Raw genomic sequence first — 20,124 nt, forward strand, 5'->3', positions numbered from 1 at the left:
GGCCAGCCTGGTCTACAAAGTGAGTTCCAGGACAGCCAGGGCTATACAGAGAAACCCTGTCTCGAAAAACCAAAAAAAAAAAAAAAAAAAAAGTGGAAAAACAAAAGTTCACCTCATCATGAATCGCTGGCCTCCACACGCATGAGAAACCATGAGCCACACATGCAAATATGCACACATCCAGCCCTCCCAACTCCAGCACAAACAAGAGGAGAGAGAGGAAGCTTTCTTAAACAAGTCAATAACATTTTAACTTTATTTATGATTTGTAGCTCACCTGGTAATTATTTGGGTGGCTTGGGTAACAAAAGTTCTTTGATTTTTTTTTTTAAACAAGTAATTTGCACCTCTAAGTTTCATTGTCTTAAGGTATAAAATAAAGATGACTGAAGACAATTTTTTTCTTATACTTTTTGAGGATGAGAAAGACGAAAAAACATAAATAATAAGATTGTAAAGCGAGCACCCTACACCTCATACTCACCTCCATTATGAATTTCTGCCAGAATCAGCTCTTGCTTTAGCTCTTCTATTTCTTTCTTCAGTTTAGCATTTTCAACTCGAAGTTTCTTTTCTTCTCTCAATGTTGCCTGCAAAACTAGAATCAAGACAATTCAGTTAGAAAGTGTTTTTCAAATGTCCTGTTGGGATATTATCTGAAAAAGGCATAGAAAGTACCGCTACAGCTGAAGTAGTGACAGAAACGAATATTTGGCCAGTTGCTTGATAACAATTTACTATTTGTTAATAGTATTAGCAATCTATTGGTAGTCATTGGGACATTGGGTATAGGACTCTCACAGAACCTAATCTCTGAAGATGTAAATAATATAGTGATTTAGAGATTCAAAACAAGGAAATCAATCTATATATTTAGTGAACATATTCTCACCACCATGTATATATTTGATCCATAATCAGTTAATTTGATAAAAATTTATAAAATAGAAAGTGGGACAGTGGGACACACACACACACACACACACCCCATGTATGGGTATGTAGAGCCCGGAGGTCAAAGGAGGTATCTTCTGTAGTTATTCTCCTTAATATCATTTCTCTGTCCTCTGTAAAAACCTAATAAACAATATAGCACACGGTGATGATTCTTTGCAGAGAAGGCAGTATCCTCTAGAAAGGATTATTCTGGGTAGTCACAATTAAGTTATTTCTGGAATTTATTAGGCAGGAGCCAAGGATTCCAGATGTTCAGCAGGACTTTCTAGTATACAATTGTATAATTCTGAGTGTAAACCATATAAATAGTTAATTTCACTGGAACCTTAGCTACTACATATACAAATGCAATGCATTTTAAAGTGTTTTTATCACATCTGAAAATTTTAATACTCAGTGTCCACTGTGTTTTCTTGCATTCACAGCTCATTCACCACCTCTGTCTTGTTCAGTGCCAGGATCAATCCGAAGGCCCCAAACACACGATAGGAGGCCACCATCAAGTCACACCCTAGCCCACATTCCTTATTCTTAGAGTAAATCTATAATTTTGATTTTAGTACCAACAATGGCTACTGAGAAATAAATAAATCAATGAGATCAAGTTCCTAAGAAATATAGCAGATTCTTTTTATACACTGTAGCAATTTCTCAAAAACCTCAAAGAACAAAGAATATGAAAATTATACATCTTAGCCTTTAAAACTTAGAGTATTACTTGATTTCATTATATTTCCCTAATTCATCTTATAAACCTCTAATAATATAAGAACTATTCTTAAATGATAGACTCTTCTTTTATCAGTCCTAAAACAATATTATTATTTTCTCTAATTATTATTTACTGCCCTGGTTAGTTTTTGTCAACTTTACACAAATTAAGAGTCTTTTAAAAAGAATGAATTTCAATTGAGAAAAGCCTTACCACACTGGTCTATACGGGACTTTCTTGACTAATGATTAATATGGAAGAGCCTAACGCTGTGGGTGATGGCTCCCCAGGGCAGGAGTTCCTATGTGTATAAGAAAGCATCTAAGCAAGCCAGTAACCAGCGTTCCTCCACGGCCTATGCTTTAGTCCCCACCTCCAAGTTCCTGCTTTGACTTCCCATAACATAGACTATGCTATAAATTGAAATAAACCCATTCCTCTTCAAGTTGTTTTTGGTATTTTATCATATCAAAACGCAAATACGACATTCACTATAGATCAATTCTAAGTTATCATAATCCTAGAGTACTTTTATACTGAAAATTAAGGGACTCTAAAAGCCATAATTAAAATAATCAAGTTATAATTTATACAGTAAACATCTTCCGGTCAGTATTTCCTTAGACCGTTTAAACATCCTTACTTGCTTTCTCCTTAAGAAGAGCAACCTGCTGCTTGAGATGTTCGATGATCCGATCCGCCTCTGCACCCTTCTGCTCCAGCCTCTTCAGAACAGCATCATTAGTTGCCATCTTTCCCCAGAATCGACAGAGAAACCTAAGTAAAAAAGGAAAGCAATGACCGTACTATGGAAATGGAAAGAAAACGAGCTTTTTACAGGATGTTGAGAAAGCAACCTGAGGAAGAAACACTTTCTCCTACAACTGAGCAATACCTTAAATGCTTTTCATTAGAGAACAGAGAAGCAAGCAGGGTCTGAGAAGATGGTTCAGTGGGTGAAGTGCTTGTCACATAACCTATGTATATGCCTTGTAGCCAGGACTGTCATCTTGGAAGGAGACAGAAGATACCCTTAGAAAGCAGGCCAGCACTACCTTTGATAGCAAGCACCCACATGCACACAAACCACACACACACACACACACACACACACACACACACACACACACAAAGAAGATAAAGAAAAGCAAGTTGGGCAGAAATGTTAAAAGAACAAATTTCTGTATTTGTTTAGAAGAGAAAATCTACTTTGTTCTTAAGTGCAGAAAATAAATGCTATTTAACTAGATTTAAGGCTGGAAAACTTTAAAGCCTTAGAGGATTACAAGGAGGAGAGGGAAGGGCAGGATGCTAGTTGGACTTTGAAATGTGTAACAGGTAATTGTTGATACTGAGGCAGCCCAGAGGCCAGCATGCACTTGATATGCTGATAAACACCACAGATAGCCACATGTCCCTTCTGCCAGAGGTTGAGAAATGGCAGAATGGCAACTCTTTCCAAGTTCCATAGGAATGCTGGCTTTTATCTAAATGCAGAATTCCTTCTCCAGTCCAGTCTGAGCTCATTATGGACTACCTGAGATCTAACAATAACCTTTGTAATAATTTTTAGAATTTTTATAATAAATCTAAAGGAAAAGTATTGTTAAGGTACAGTAAAATGCATATAAGCAAACATCAGAGATTAACTCACTGCGTTAAACTGGCTGCTGCAAAGATAAACACACTCAAAAACCAAAATTAAAAATTATTAACAATATGAAATATTCATATTTTCCTGATTTACTACCAATTTATAGCTAAAAATAAAACAAATAATGATAAATAAGACAAAAGTGTTGCAGAAATACCAATTTTCAAGGAGTAAAGGCACTCACTGCAAGACTTCAAGTGTTTAACAAATAACACAACTGTTTTGTTATTTGAAAAGGCTATTTAATACCAGCCCTACATTATAAATGTTTAAAAGCGGTTACATTTTTCACAAGAACAACCACCTTCAAAATACTCTCAACTTCACAATGCATGATGGGATATGTAGATGCCCAAGCAAAGCACCATGTAACAAGTTGCTAATAGCATGGGGCGCATAAACAGCAATCCAGTCGAGAAAAGCCCCAGGAAGCAGCTAAGCACATGCTCTCCACAAACTCGTACTTTAGCCATTCAAACACAAAAAGGAACCCATACAATCTTTATCTTCAAGACGCTTGGAACACAGTGGGCTGCTTGGTGGCATGATATTGTTGTTGTTGGTCTCTATTTACTATTTTCATGATTTTCTGAACACTTAAGGGCATAAATAAAAATGTAACTTGCACACAGACCATCAAGTATCACTACATTAGTTCAGAACTTTGTGTTTTTAACAGGGAGCTTACTGTATGTGAGTTGTCCTGGCCTTAGGACTACACGGAAGGCATTTGAAAAGCTTGCATCTTTACCTGCAAACAGAAACTGCCACATGACTGCGGAAACTAAAGACTTGGGATATTGAGCAGACTCCTGGAGGAGGAAGTACAGTCGACAGAAGGAAAGGGAGTCCAGTAGTCTGAAGTCCCCCTGAAGAAGCGCGTGGTGTGTCACTGGGCAGGGAGTCCTGACCTATCACAAGAATGCTTGCTCAAGGAGAGCAGGAGAGCTAGCCTGTAAGCACCCTTCCTCCTGCTCCAACTTCATTGCTAACTAAACGGAGAAATACAAAACGGCTCCTCAGCCAAGTTGCTTTTGGTCAGCATTTTAATCACAGCAGCAAAGAGGAAGCTAACAGACACCTATGTTTTTCTTAATGTTTTTAGCAATATGCAACTAATGGTAGAAGAATACAGTTCTTTAGAAAAGGCGGTCACAGTCAACCAACCTTAAGTGAAAAACACTTAAGAGGCTGTGTGTGTGGGCTGTGTGAACAACTTCTTGCTTCACTGTCTGAATTTCTATTAGGATGCTCTCACCTGCTCTCCCACCCCTCCATAGGGCCTTTCCTTCACATGTTGCCTGGATACTGCTGTTCAGAGCTTGATCTCTATGTCTTCTTGCAATCACAAATCATCACCACGCAGTTTAGGGTCACCCTTGCCACCCAGGGTTAATAATAGAATGACATATGCCAACTTGACACTATTAAATTTCATTTGAGTGTCAGGTTCCTAAAAGTAATTTATGTCCATGATCTCTTACAACCCCTGAATTTGTCTCATGTTGTGTTCACAGTAGAGAGAGAAAATAAGCACTCACTAAACTTTCAAACAAAAGAGGGAAACACAGAAGACTGGAAGGAAAATAAATATGGTTCTGTTTAGGGAAATGGTGCTACTTTAACAACACTGAAAACTTAAACCTTTGCCTGGTAATCTAGAGCTCATCTTACTATTTTATGTTAGTTACTCCACAGTGGTTTTATTTTACTGTAGTACAAAGTGCAGGCTTACTCTGAAAGTATTTAGTCTCCTTGGGACTGGAGAACCCAGGTTTAATTCCGAGCATCTACATGGACACTCAACAACCACCTGTAGCCTCAGCTCCAGGCTGAACCCCTCTTCTAGCCTCTGCAGGCTCTAGGTATGCACGTAATGGTGCATGCACACAAATGCAGGCATGCATGCGCACACACACACACATGCACATTAAGATAAAAATATCTTTTTAAAAAGTCTCCTTATTGAACTCAGAGCCTTTATTATTCTGATATACACACTTCTCATACATGATAATAGAAATAACATATAATACTTGTAAAATATTTATTACTTGCTGCCTAAGTACATGAATCATTTATGAAAATTTCAACAGAAGACATTATAACAGAAGACAACTGAAATTAATTTTCCCAGGTAGTAGAGGCAGTAAATGAGGATTGAAACTCAAGTCTATCTGATGCTCGAGCTAGTTCTTGTAATGAGCATGTTGTAGTTTCTCCACACATAATTAATCATCAGGCATTTTCCAATCTAATTACAGCCGGAACCTGAAGCACACAGCACCCATCAGCATTGACTGGGGCTGCATTGTCTGGATGATCTGAGATGTTTATTTGGTTTCTATGGTAACTTGTTAAAAAAACGAGATGAAAATAGATTTAATGCTTCATTGTATGTACAGTACCTGCTCATAAAAGAACTTTATGGAGAGCACGAAAAAGGTAGGAAGGCAACACATCAAACATAATTCCTGTACATTACTGATGCTTTCTCTAGTACTAATAAAAAAATTATGATAAAAACATTGGAAAGGCATGAAATTGTTACACAAGATTTTTGACTCAATTTGTGATGTTTCATGAAACACACAGAGAGCAATGCATTACATGGTTAAGTACACACAATACCAAATGCATGAATTTAGAGTACACATCAAAGAGTAAGACATGACTTAAGATACGACTTTCTGAGATTCCTATCTTTCCTGGATTGCTTTGTTATTTCAGTAATCTCCTTAGTTGAAATTCCTACTTCATTCAAATTGCCTGTGATTTCTTTTAACTACCAACCATTCTGGCACCAGGTTCTGAAAGTTAGAAAACTTTTACTTTTTTTCAAAAGTTACTGAAAACCAAATTTTCATGTGCAGTTTTCATTTTACTTTTTAGCACAAGAATTCTACAGAAATTTGGAAATGCCCTTCTATTCGCTGGATCCCTAATTGCACTACTTCAGAATCACAATTATGTAAAAAAAAAAAAAAAATGTACTTTTCTTAAATATAATACTTCCCAACACTCAACTTCATCAAATCTATGATGCCATCAAGAATAAAACTACTCCAAAAACAGTTTACTATTTTAATTTCATTCATACATATAGCATATATAATTGAACTTCCTCTACACACTGTAGATTCATTTGCTCCAATGCTCTTGATCCATTAGACACATTTTGAAGCTATTTGTGGTTGTCAATTTGACTATATCTGCAATTAAAAAACCCAAGAGGCTAAGCACACCTATAAAGGATTTTTTTCTTTCTTAATTAAATCATTTGAGGTGGGAAGACCCACCTTTAATTTGGGCCATGCCTGTTGTCAGCCCATATAAAGAACATAGAAGATGGCAGCTCACTCCTTTAGCCTGCTTGCGCTAACTCTCACCGGCAAATCCATCCCTTCCCTGGCATTAGAACCTACTCCTTTGGAAGGCTGGTGCATATTTAAGACCATCTGAAACGTCCAGTCTCATGGGCTGAACAACTCCGAGCTTCCTTCTTGGACATTCGGGTAGTGGACAGCCACTGATGGGCTAGCTGGGTCACAACCTGTAAACCACTTTAATATTTTTCATATATTATGTTCACTGAAAACCTTTTTAAATTTAGACTTAGATTGTTGCTTTATATTACTACTTTGTTTTCTTGTATTTCTGAATACACAGTAACTTCATTTTGACTCTAAGTCACAATCACTAAAAGTATACATAAAATAGGAATTATACTTAATAAGCTAAATACCAACATGGCACACAACGGAATAACATTAACATTTATGAGGACTTTCATAACTGACACAATGAAAACTATGTCACCAGAGGGTAATCTAGAGTGGTCTGAAGATGTAGATAATTTAAAAATACATCCCAGTTTCAGAGATATAAATGTGAGAATTAATAGCAATCATGTTTTTTTCTCTTCTTCCCTTCATTCCCAATCTTGCCTTCTAAACATTTCCCCAGTTGCTTCACAATCTAATTGCCAAGATATTCTACAGCAACATGGTACCTTAGACCACTTTAAATTCCTGTTGGCATTTAACACACATGTCACAAGTCAGAAGGTAAGGACAAGTAAATACTGCGATTAGATGTGAGAGCAATGTACTCCAGAACCACTCACTGACATTAATCCCACTGGTAAGTTTTTAAACCAAGCCTTGCTGAAACCCATAGAAGACCTGAGACTGTTTCTGGTGGAAGCTCCTATTTATTCTAGATTCTTATCCCTTTACCAAAGAGCCTTTTTTTCTCTTTTTTTCTTTTTTTCTGATGAGGACACAGGAAGTTCTAGCCATATTAAATGATGACAATGAGGGGAGAAGGTAAGACTGATTACTATGAAGGGATAATCCATGCTTTTATAATATTATGACTTAATTCAAAACCTTTTCTCCCCGTAGAATACAGACATAAAATGCAAAAGGCTTGGCTAGGCCTCCTGTGATCACAGTGAACAATCTTTTATCGTTTCATTTTTAAAATAAGTTAACCAATCGCTTCAACCACACCATCACGCCTACTTCCAATTCAAGAATGCAAATAAGAACAATAACTAATGGATGACACTTGACATTGACTCTCCACCATGTAAGATATCATTTTATACACCAGGAGGAAGTACATGTATTGACTGGATTCATCCAATTATTATATGGCAAAACCATGACTTTAACTTATGTTTGTCATTCTGAAATTCACACAATTCACTCAAAATGTTTCCCAAAGCCTAATTGCTTTCATTATTTGGGAAACACTTTGTATGTGCACTGGGGACACTCAAGACCTGACTGGTCACTTAGAACCTTTATTGAAGCCACTGGTATGTTCCCTTTGAGGTAAAAACAAAAGCCTCCTAACTGATCTCCTTCCTCACTTCTGCACCCAGTCTAAGAGGGTTAGGGAGTAACCCTCTTAAAACGAAGCTGGGTAACATTACTTGGCCTTGGAAAACCTTCTATGGCTTTCACTCCCCACGATTAGCCCACACTCTGTCTCCATCATGAATCCCTTCTCTCAGTTCTGAGCCCACAGGCATTGGTCAGACCCATTCATACTTTGGTAAGGACCAAAGGAGGCTGTCCCTGATAAATGCCTGAGCGTTTCACAGTTTCACCGCTCATCGGCCGTCCGCTGCCTGCGCCAGCTCTCTCCCTGTACCACACTGAGCTCCCATCTCCCACTTCCTTCCTCCCTCCCTCCGATCTCCCCTCACCTCTTTCCTCCGTTGCATGGCCTTCGCAATGGCTTGGCCTTATGACTGACTGTACTTCTTGAAGGTTTTCTCTATCGTTAATTCCATTTGTGTCACCTCCTTCCTAGAAAGCCATCTTTTCCTTGAGAACCTTCTCTGGCAACCATGTCAAATAATCTACCTTTCTTTATGGCTTAATACCTTTTCTGTGCAGTACTTATAATCTAAAATGTTTAAGTATAAAATGCCAACACTAAAAAGTGTTTAGTGCTTGTTGCAGGGAACCCAAGCTCAGGCCCCAGCACTTACACAGGAGCACACAATCACAGGTAACTCCAGGTCCCAGGAGTCTGATGCTTTCTAGCCTCCGCGGTTACCTCCACACAAGTTTTGCACAAAAACTCATTTGGGCATGCACACATACCCATAAGCAAAACATATCAATATTAAAATACGGAGTGTTCACCTTACTTTTAATGCGGTACTTCAACAATAAGCTCTAGCCGAGAGGCAACGACTGGGATTTTTGTCCGTTTCGTTGACAGTCATTTCTACTTTGTTTATGGATCTTTATCCAATAACTAAACTGTTGCCGGGAGTATAGTGGTAGCTGGTGTTTCTAATATCTGTTGAAATCAAGGAATCTCCTTCTTCAACCCGTCCTCACGTACAAACACTGGAAATCCTTTGCACTCTCACTTAAAAGGAAACAAGGTAATGCATTCATCCCCTGCCTCCAGTAGCATGCTCTCCCTCGGCCACGTATTCATTCCCCAAACTAAGTTGAATCAAAAGGGGGCCAAGCTTTTTCTGCTTCTCACCGCACGTGGGTGGAGGTTATGACCGCGCTTTCCACTACTACACAGAAGGTCAGGTTCTTTTTCCCGGGTGAGAAAGGGAAGAACTCTGGATCGGGACACTCACATGAAGCGGTGACCCAACCGCAGCTCTTGAGCAGCCTCCAGCCGGGAGAAGGAAGGGCCAGCCTCCCGCAGTCCCCGGCAGCGAGAAAGGACCCAGGAGGCTGTCCCGGATAAATGCCTGAGCGTTTCACAGTTTCACCGCTCATCGGCCGTCCGCTGCCTGCGCCAGCTCTCTCCCTGTACCACACTGAGCTCCCATCTCCCACTTCCTTCCTCCCTCCCTCCGATCTCCCCTCACCTCTTTCTCACTCGCTACATTTGGCTGTCTGTCTGGGCAAGGGACAGGCGGCCGGAAGTTTTGGGGTCTTCCCCCTGGGTTGCGTCTCGGAGATGTGACGTCATGAGCAGTGGCCGACCCGAGGCGGCGGCGGGGGAGGGGGTGCTGGGCGCTGTCAGTGGAGCGAGGCACGCGCTCACCCTCGGGTTCTGAGCCAGGGACCCGGGAGGCCCGCGCGACGGAGGCGTGTCGCTCTGGCTGTCACCTTCCCTAGGCGGCCTCTTGTAGACGCGCCTGAAATGCAGGATACGGCCCACTAAGCACTGCCAGGCATAGCTTCCGCGCTTAGGAGCTCATCCCCCACCCCAATCTCTGCGCCCCCAGATTCAGGCAGGTATTCTGGTGTTCAGCGTGCCTGGCGGTAGTGGGTGGGGCTTGTGGGACAATCAGGTGCTGGGGAGTGACCCGGCCATTCTGCAGGAACCCGTAGAACCAACCTGTGGAGCTGCTTGCTGCTGTGTTTGTCTCCAAACTTCCTTCTCTCTGTAGCCTAAGTTCACCGTGTCTTAGAAATGCAAATACCATTTTACTCTGGATAAAATACACGTCTCCCCACTACCCCTCTTTTTTCTCTTTCTTTTCTCCTCCTCCTCCTCCTTCTTTTTAACATTTTCGACTCACGTGAGTCATCTCCAATCTCTTTCAGAGTTTACATTGTGTCTTGTTCATTGTAGGTGCAGGCCATGTTTGTGGTTTTCAGTGTTCTAGCTACAGAAACGTCAGACTTAACGTAGAAGTTTCAAAGTATTCCCTGAGTAAATTTTCCAAGCCAACTACCTGCCTACATGGCTTTCTCTTGTAATCTCTTCATCGTTTTCATTTTTCACTCTCTTCTAGTTACCGAGTGTGAGCACCTGTGTATGTGTGTGTCTATTTTTTGTTTGTGAGCTTCATGCACACCAGAGAGGTAGACTGATACTGAAATTTGTTTTCTTGCTTGTGGTTTATCTTTTTGAATCATAAACATTGTCTGATTTTTTCAGTTGTATGTTATTTAATGTCTATAACGGAAAATCTAATATATCATTGTAAAAGCTAAATATTAAAATGTCGAGGTTATGTCTCACCTTTCCTATGACTTCAAGCCTGGTATGTAGATATAACTTTCTGTAATTTTTGCATCTACTCATTGAATAAGAAATTAAGATTCAAGTAGACTTAAGCTAGCTCACAGTATCGACAAGATTCAGAATAGTGGTCATAACTATTTTCACATGAACTTTTGAGTATGTGTTTTGACTCCTCTCTTATGATGAGAATAGCACTGGCTCTCTCCATTTATCACCACAGAAAACAAATTCGCCCGTGTTACCAAGTTTTCAGGTCCATTAATTCTGAAAACCTATGGGAGATTTTATTTGGCTCCCAATGAACAGAGGAGCCTTGCGCTCTAACGGCTTCTTGTAGAGCAAGTCTGAGGTGTGGATTGGATATGAAGTGGTTTGCATCAGAACTTTTCGTAAAAACTGGATGGGCATAGCCGATCTGTGGTGGCACTAATGGGTATATCCTTTTTATTATAAAGAGCACACATTAATTTCAATTGTCAAACCAGATTGAGGCAGTCTAGGGTTTCTCTCCTGGTCAGTCATCAAATGCATATGGCTATTAGTACTTGGCTTTTTATGTTTTGAAAGCAAGTAGTATCTTTAAACAAAAAGTTATGACTAATTAGCTGATGAAGTCTAGCAAATAGTGCTATCATTAATTCCTAGTGTAGTCTAGCGACACCTGCATTTTTTCCTTAGCAGGACTTTTACTTACACATTGTCAAAATTAGTCATAGTTCCTAAGTGTATTGTTTAATCTATGTGCAGAAAAACAAATGTTCATAGTACTAGGGATTTATAATTATTTCTCTGCAAACCCACACAGTGTGCTAGGTCACATTTTTTTCCTTCCCTCAATGTCATGACCATGGACCTTTTTGTAATATCAAAGATAATTCAAGTTCGTTCTTTCCCTCCAATGGTAAGTGTGCTTGACTTAGTAGATTGTATGTTTAGACATATTTTTAACCTTTCTCCTTTTCAAACCCCCTTCCTCTGTTTTTTGCCTTTTGGTTTCTCTTTGGAGAAAATATGCATCCCCTTCTATGGCATACCTGGAAGCCCCCATTCCATTCTCCTCTCCTTGAACATATTTGACTTAGAAGTCAATGGCTTTTTTGCTAAGCAAATGGTGTTTTAGTTCTTCTGGATAGCTTCTATTTTGTGTTTATTCCTACAGGACTCATATAAATTTTATTGTTTCTTTACGTTTATTGTCTATCCCCTCTGTTGTATTAAATTACATCCTAGAGAAATGTGCTTATAATAGGTGTGAGCATGGTCCTTCTTATATGGCAACTTGAACTGTTTGATGTGGATTTTCTTTTTAATAGCATGTGATGATATGATGTTGACTTTTATGACTTTTACTATATTGTAGCAATAAATTCTAGTGTGACTAACGTGTGATTCCTTGATTTCTGAGGAATCTGTTTATTTTCTCACGAATCTATTGGTCATTAATCTTTACTCTTGGGACGTGTTACTTTCTATTTTCTTTATATCATTATATAATAGGTGTAATATTTTCTCAAATCTCTCTATAGATATAGTTGGAATTTTCATTTCACACAAATTATCTCAGATGCCATCAGAGCTGTGTGTATGTATGTATGTATTATGTATGCGAGTTAATCTTCATTTTTGCTCTTTATACTATAGTTGCTTCTAAACTACCCAATGATTCTCATTAGATCAGTGTTTAGAAGCCAAGTTTTGTTTTGTCCAGCTTTGGTACAGGGTTCTCATCTAGCCCAGGCTGGCCTTGACTCAGTGTCCCTGAGTTCCTAATCCTCCTGCCGTCACCTCCCAGGTACTTGCTTACACATGCGCACCACAAAGAACAAAGCACGGTTGTTTGGTGTTTCCTGCACATGGAGAAGCTTGTTGCCCAGATGCCTGTTTTAGGACAGCTCCAACTTACCTAGATTACTAACAGTTCTGACATTGAGGACTTCCTTCCCAGCTTCCCTTTCCTCTCTTGCCCTCCCAGCATCTCTCTTTCCCAGTGTTTAGAGCAGTTATTAGAATTTACGGTCACTTTACTCACTTGCCTTTCCTTCCTCTTCCATCTTCCTTTTTCCTTCCCACTTTCCCTTTTTTCCTTTCTCCTCCCTTCCTTATCTGTTTTTCTCTTATATTTGAAAAATAAATGACTGTCCATATCTATTGGGGCAAACTGACTCTTTAGTACTTCAGCATTTCACATCACCATTCTAACTTAAAGCTCTCTTCTGACTTCGGCTTAGCATTGTGCAGGTTCTTTAAGGTGAAGTCCCTGAATCTGAAGAGGCCACGTCAACCATTTCCTGCTACACACTTGCATACTTGTTTCTGATTTGGTGATGTCGCTCTTTTGTACGTACTGTGTAGTCACTTCTTAAACTCATTGAACTAGGAGGACAGTAGGTTAGTCAAGCTTTAGGTAAGAGAGGAACTTCACTAACATGAGCATACGGTATCAGATTTCCTCAAGATTTACAAGTTACAGACGTGGCCATGCGAGGTGGTGCATGTGTGTAAGCAAGTCCCTGGGAGGTGAAGGCAGGGGGTTAGGAGTTGAAGGTCAGCCTGGGCTAGGTGAGGACCCTGTACAAAGCAAAACAGCAAAGCAACAACACATCCCTCCTCAGTTGCAGGGATATTGAATGTGAAGATGAAATCTTCTAACTCTTCTCTTTTTCACGCTATTGAAAACCTTTGAAATTGATTTTGAGCTGCAATATAAACATGTGCTTGGGTGTTTTTATTTAAAATATTGTCTTTAAATTTTTAAACTTTGGCTTTTTTTTTTAATATTTGCTCTCAGAGTATCATGGTTGTTTTGTATTGTTTTTCCAAGTTGACTTTTAATTTTAAAGTGAGAAAGTACTGGATTAATGTTAGCTCATTGTGTCATAAAATTCTCTCGTTTTGTAGATCGTCTTAAAGGATCCAAGACTACAAAATGTTTCCTCTGAAGGATGCTGAGATGGGCGCCTTTACCTTCTTTGCCTCTGCTCTCCCACATGATGTTTGTGGAAGCAATGGACTTCCTCTCACACCAAATTCCATCAAAATCTTAGGTCGCTTTCAAATCCTTAAGACCATCACCCACCCCAGACTGTGCCAATATGTGGATATTTCTAGGGGAAAGCATGGTAAGATCTTTTCTTTTGAATTTTGTGTTCACTGCTTCAATTCAAGATGCAGTTTGAAAATACTGCATCAGTATCTGTTGGCAAGCAGTCAGGACTTTGCGTTCTGTGCTTTAGAGTACACTTGACTGACTTGATGTGAAAATGAGTCTTACCGTCCATTGTTGCAGTTGCCTTTACAGAACTAAAGTAGTGGAAAAGTGTGTGCCTTGAGACAGCAGTGTTGAGTGCCGCTGAGTTCTTCGTACTGGACTGAGCATGTGGAGATAAAAAAGTACATGAAAGTCAACCCTTTGTGCTTTCTGATATTCAGCCATGTTTTCTATAAAATAGGTTTCATATATTTCTACCTAATGGTGAAGACGACCTTCATAAATATTTACTTTTTCTTTGTTTTTCTGAAAAAGCATACTAAGCGATACTTGAAATTGGATAGTTCAGTTTTGAAAAAGTATTTGCTCTGAGAATATTTGGTTTTTATAGGCTATGAGCAGAATAATCTTTTGTAATGATATCTCTCATTACAATGGTTGACTAATTTTCAACCATAAAATTATTTTTGTTGCTACTTAATAACTGTAGTTTTGCTACTATTATGAAACATAATGTAAATATTTTTGGAGATAGAGATTTGCCAAAGAAGCCACAACCCACTGGTTGAGAATCATTGACTTGTAGCAATGAATAATCTTTATCATATTACTGTGCGGTAGGAACAGTTACAGTGTTGTTTTATAGATAAGGAAATTGAGGCAGAGCATGATCCCGTAGAGGAAAATACAAAACAGTAGAATACTAAGACATTACAATAATGAATTGTTACTTGATAAACGCCTCTAGAAGTCACTGTAATTATATAATGATGCCATAGCCACGCCATTCAGGCTGTTTGGTCCCTTTAAGACGATAAAGCTTGACCATATACTTGCTGAAAATTTAGGTGCTTGTAGAAAACTTAGTGAGAGACATGGGGAAAAGAGTGATAAAAATAGCAGTTCTAGTAGATAATTATAATTAGTATTTCATACTCACATGTATATGCGTGTGCACAGGTGTAGATATGTATATAATATAAATATACCTAGAGATATTGAAATATATGTGTACTGGCTAATGCTAGTTGTCAGTTTGACTATATCTAGAATGATCTATAATCCAGACGTGGAGGGCTCACCTGTGATCCTGATCTTGAGGCTGGAAGACACAAGTTTCTGACCTGGCTCTTGTTGCAGAGATCTTGAAGCATAGTGGCTAGGAAAAGCTTAGGCCCAGCAAAGGTAGTACATGCCTTAATCCCAGGAGACTAAGGCAATGAGATCTCTTGAGTTCAAAGTCAGTCTGGAACAAAAGGAGTCCCTGATCCAGGCTCTGTGGTGCACTTCTTTAATCTGGGCCACACCTACTCCAACAGGGCCACACCTTCTAATAGTGCCACTCCCTCGGCTGAGCATATACAAACCATCACAATGTGTTACTTTATTAGAGCTTTGTATAATATAAAGTTGTCTTTAATTTATTGATTTAGCAAATATTATTAGAATTACTGTGATCTGGTCAGGCTTAATCTTTCTGGTGAAGACTAAGAGGTTTTTTCTGTGGGGAATATATTTGGAGGGAAGAACCGAAAGAACACTGGCTTTGAAACAGTATAGACTTAGAGTAAAACCTAGTTTCCAACCTAAGGATGTTTGTCTTTAAGTAAACAGATAGCATTCGATGTCCTTCGCTTTGTGTGGCAGTATAACCCTGTGAAGCCCACAGCAGCTGCACTTCCACATTTCTGCGGATGTCTTGTCCATGTACAGTCAGGGAAGTACATCTCTGCTGTGACCTATGACGAGTCTACACATTTATAGTCCGCCTCAAGAAACTGTTAACTCTATCAATATTGCTTACTATATATCGCATTCTGCTTCCTTTCTCCATAAAGGATATCAAAGTATCTACTCTAAACCGTGTCTCTTTAATTAGCTAATTTGTGTGTGATTTAACCAGAAAGTACTGTGATACCATATGACAAATATAATAATTAAGAGACCTAGAGTCAGGGCTACTGTATGTGTTCCATGTGTCTATTGCATGAAAGCTTGAGCTAATGCAGTGTGTGAGTGCTAACCCTAATTCTGACTAATCCTGGAAAAGGCCATTTTTCATTATAATTGGCTTAATGATAACCAAAAGGCTAATGGTAACTATCCGCATAGTCCATAATTAACAACACTGGTACAAAGCCCAGTAAGGCACCTCTAACAACTTTTTTTAATTGTTAAAATTAATGTTTGCTCACTATTTTTATGTGTTAAATGGTTTCAACAATATTGATGTTGGAAAATTTGGGGAATTTTAGAGATTTTTACACCACCCAACAATGAACCGATACTCTAACCCCTGCATGTTTTCCTGTTACCCTTCACACTCCCTTGCACTTCAGTTAGAGCATCCAAGGAAACACCTTGCAATGGCGAGATTTCCCAGTCCCAGGCCACTCCAAGCAAACCCTGCCGAGATCCTGCTGCAGCTGGTGACCATACTGAGTAGGACACTCTCACACCCTTGCCACCTTCAATAAAGTACTTAGTTCCTAGGACTTCTTTCTTCTTTCCTAATAACTTCAGATTCTTCCCACCATATGGGAAACTCCTTGGAGCGTCACAACCTATGACGTGGTCTTCATCTCTGACTTGATTCCCCATATGCTTCCTTTCGTCTGACGGTTAATTCATGAGCTCTGGCCCCCATGTCCACCTCACTCCAGGTTTACTTCCTCTAACCAAAGGGCCCCATCAGCACTGAAATAGGGCTGTCACAAAAGAGCATCCTTGGGAAGACCACTCTTACTAACCTTGCCTGCCTTTGAACCTCATTTGGCTATCAGTATCACATAGCAATGGATCCCTTATATACCTTATAAGCCAGACCAGGGCTTCAAGCATGATTCATTTTTTAAAATCCAAAGAAACATACTTAAATGAAACCAATAAAGCTTGAATATTCTGATTTTTATGGAGATTAATCTTTTTGAGTTGAAATATCAGCAGAGTTTAGAAGTACAGTGAAGATTTAAAGTGGTAGTGTGTCCCATTTTGATTGCTATTGGATATTTAGAAATGTTTCTGTGATTACCATTGAGATGAATCAAGGAAAATTATTTTACTACAGAGATTTGAAATTTAAATATGGAATAAACAGCATTATTAAGAACATAGTATTATTTATTCTGTACTTATAACCTATAAATTAAAACCTAAATGCATGCATGGGTCAGGGTTATATCACAGAAATGTACTTGTAGAGTTTATGTGTATGAAGAGATCATGTAGCCAGGCAGTGATGGCATACACCTTTGATCCTAGTACTTGGGACTCGGGGCAGAGGCAGGCTGATATCTGAGTTCGAGGCCAGCCTGGAATACAGAGCAAGTTCTAGGACGGCCAGAGTTACACAGGAAAACCATGTCACAAAAAAACTAGAGAGGGACAATGAGAGTGAGTGAGAGTCAGAGGGAGGGAGGGAAAGAGGGAGGGGAGAGAGTGGGAGAGGGAGAGAGGGAGATATTGCCCGCCGCTTTTGTTCCCCCTGGTAAGAACACACTCAGGGCAACCGGAATCTTCTGCGGCACAAGCTTTATTGCTTACCCCATCAGGAGCCAGTGGGGAAGAGAGCCAGAGAGAGAGAGAGAGGTGGCGGAGCCCCCTCCCTTTTATGGAGGACTGTCCTCCGCCTCGGACGTGTCACTCCCTGATTGGCTGCAGCCCATCAGCCAGAAATGTCGTCACGGGAAAGGCAGAGCACATGGGGTGGGAAACTACCCCAGCGCATGTGCAGATGGTTTGTTTATTACTTAGAACACAGGTGTCAGTGCCATCTTATAATGGCGAATGTGAGGACGGCTCCTTACAGGGAGAGGGAGAGAGAGAGACTGAGACTGATTGATTATGTGCTAGGAGCAGGAATCCATGATTCTTGCTAGTCCAGCCCAAACCACAGGTCATGTTTTCAAGGAGACACTGAATTTTTGGGCAGGAGCTGTGACTTGTGTTTTCAGGGAACCCTCAGTTCTGTCTTCCGATTGATTCAACCTGTGAATCAGGATCACCTAGGTTATTTAGGATAAGCTTTCTTAGTGGCCCTGGTTAGAAACCCAAGTCATCCAGACAGTTTCTTCCTAGAGTTATGTAGACGAATGTTTGCCTGAATACCCGGGGACTGTAGCTGACTTTCAAAACTGGCCACTGCAGAATCCTGGTACCACCTGTATTTGTAAATCAGTTTTTCTTTGTTGGTGTTACTGTTTAGAGATTTACTTAAATAATCACATTTTAAAGGTGATGAGTTAGTCTATGGTGAGCTAGGTTTTACTGTGAATAACAAGAATGATGCAGGGACTGTATGATGATAACAGACAATATTACAAGACATTCATAATTCATTGCCTTTGTATTAAAAAATTTATACTTTTATAAAATTTAAATTTGTCTTAAACTTTTATATTTTTCTGTGACTGTGCGCGTTATGCATTATGAACTGGGATACAAACATGTTCTGGCATGCATGTGGAATGTCACAGGTCAGTACTTCAGAGTTTGTTATCTCTTTCACACTTATGTGAGTTTCAGCTGATCAGGCTAACATGGCAAGCATCTCTAGTCTCAGAGCCGTCCCTGTGGACCCCAAGTCTCTCCTTTACTGCCTTTATTTATTCAACTGCTCTGTTATCTTTCCTGATTAACCATCAGTGACTGAAAACACATAGCTCTAGATAGATGTAGAGTGTGAAATTTGTTAGAAATTTTGTTAGAGAAAAAGATTTTGTGCTTTTCAGACATTTCTTGATGTCACATTTGTTGGTTTTAATTTTGAATATTTTTATTACTTTTAATTACATGTGTGCGGCGGGTGGAGTATGTGCATGTCAGTATAGTTGCCTTCAGACCCCTGGAGCTGGAGCAATAGGCAGCTGTGAAACACTAGGTGTGGGCAGTTGGAACCTAACCTGGGCACTCTAGAAGAGGGCATTCATTCTTATTCAGTGAGCCATCTCTCCAGCCTTACATATTTGTTATTTATAAATAATGCCACTGTATTGCTGACTTTTATTTGGTACATAATGATTCCCAGACAGTTTACTCTGTACAGTCTAATTGTTTTTATAACAAAGAAAGTCTATTTTCAAACACATCCAGAATTTTAGAATGTGTACTTCTAATGAGTTCTAGGAAAAAAAAAGACATTAATAATGGAAAGATTCCTTCAGTATATACTCGTTTACTTTTGGGGAAAATGCTGATGGTTATGCCATGGGTTATGGCTCTACATTACTAACATGGTTTAAACTAATAAAGCACTTTGAAGCCTTGATAGACACTGAAGGTGTTGACAGAGGAAGCCTGATACCAGATGCTCTACAGGTCACTTATAGACAAAAAGACTCACGCTTATCCACTTGTAAGTGACTGCTTAGTGAAGTATGTATATTTTAATAAATCCTGATGTTTGTTGCATATGAATTTCAATACTCCTAAGGTATCGTATCTAGCTAGGACATAAGCATGTACTTCTCAACACAGAACACATCTCCAACCCAAATATGCCCGGGCAATGAAAACACGACTCAATTAATATGAACACATGCTGTGCGCCTAGGTTGGGCAGATCCACTGCTACATCTTCCACATCGATGAGACCCCTTAGAACTTCCGTTTCTTCAGGCCATGTGCTTCTGCTCTGCTTTTCTTCTTCCTCTTCCTCCTGCTCTGCCTCCTCTTCCTCCTCCCCATCTTCAGCTCCACCTTCCCTTTATCTGCCCAATCATCAGCTCTCCTTTATGTTACAAATTAAGGTAGGAAGCAGGTTTACAGCAAATCACCAGAGTGCTGACTCATTCCTTGTATGCAGCCCCTCACTGGAGAATGGAATTAACCTCAAATATAATTAGCCCCAGGGCTATCCTCAACATTTCTCCTTCTCTGTCCAATTAAAAGACTATTTTTTTTTGCTTGTATAATCTTCTTTTATTAAGGTTTAAGTATTCATAAGTATATAAAACAGAATGATTGAATATCAAAGAAAAATAAAAGTTATACAAAACTCCTGTACTTCTGGGTAACTATGGGCACTATTTCTTTTTCTTTTTCTTTGCCATCTTTAAAATTGAAGTTAATATCTTGAGCCATTTTCTTTCTTTTTTTTTAATTTTTAATATTTTTATTACATATTTT

At 39.4% G+C, this 20,124-nt stretch overlaps 2 protein-coding genes across 4 annotated transcripts in view; one reads left to right on the top strand and one right to left on the bottom strand.

The window, feature by feature from the left end:
* Aimp1 (aminoacyl tRNA synthetase complex interacting multifunctional protein 1) overlaps positions 1–9,594 on the bottom strand; it is a 23,865-nt gene extending 14,271 nt beyond the window's left edge. The window contains exons 1-3 of the mRNA XM_021159126.2: positions 9,445–9,594; positions 2,313–2,446; positions 485–598 (exon numbers count right to left, since the gene is read on the bottom strand). Of these exons, the coding sequence (XP_021014785.1) occupies positions 485–598; positions 2,313–2,446; positions 9,445–9,446 (250 nt within the window). The 5' untranslated portion in view covers positions 9,447–9,594. The remainder of the gene's footprint in view (positions 1–484; positions 599–2,312; positions 2,447–9,444) is intronic.
* Positions 9,595–9,781: 187 nt separating this feature from the next.
* Tbck (TBC1 domain containing kinase) overlaps positions 9,782–20,124 on the top strand; it is a 149,438-nt gene continuing 139,095 nt past the window's right edge. For 2 of the 3 annotated variants that reach the window (XM_021157536.2, XM_029474920.1), the window contains exons 1-2: positions 9,782–10,050; positions 13,689–13,909. In XM_021157536.2, coding sequence (XP_021013195.1) covers positions 13,717–13,909 — 193 coding nt within the window. In that variant the 5' untranslated portion in view covers positions 9,782–10,050; positions 13,689–13,716. Of the gene's footprint in view, positions 10,055–13,688; positions 13,910–20,124 lie in introns of all 3 variants that reach the window. The other variant, XM_029474919.1, reaches the window with a different exon arrangement.

Source organism: Mus caroli, chromosome 3 (genome assembly GCF_900094665.2).
Source record: "Mus caroli chromosome 3, CAROLI_EIJ_v1.1, whole genome shotgun sequence".
NCBI classification, from domain to species: Eukaryota; Metazoa; Chordata; class Mammalia; order Rodentia; family Muridae; genus Mus; species Mus caroli.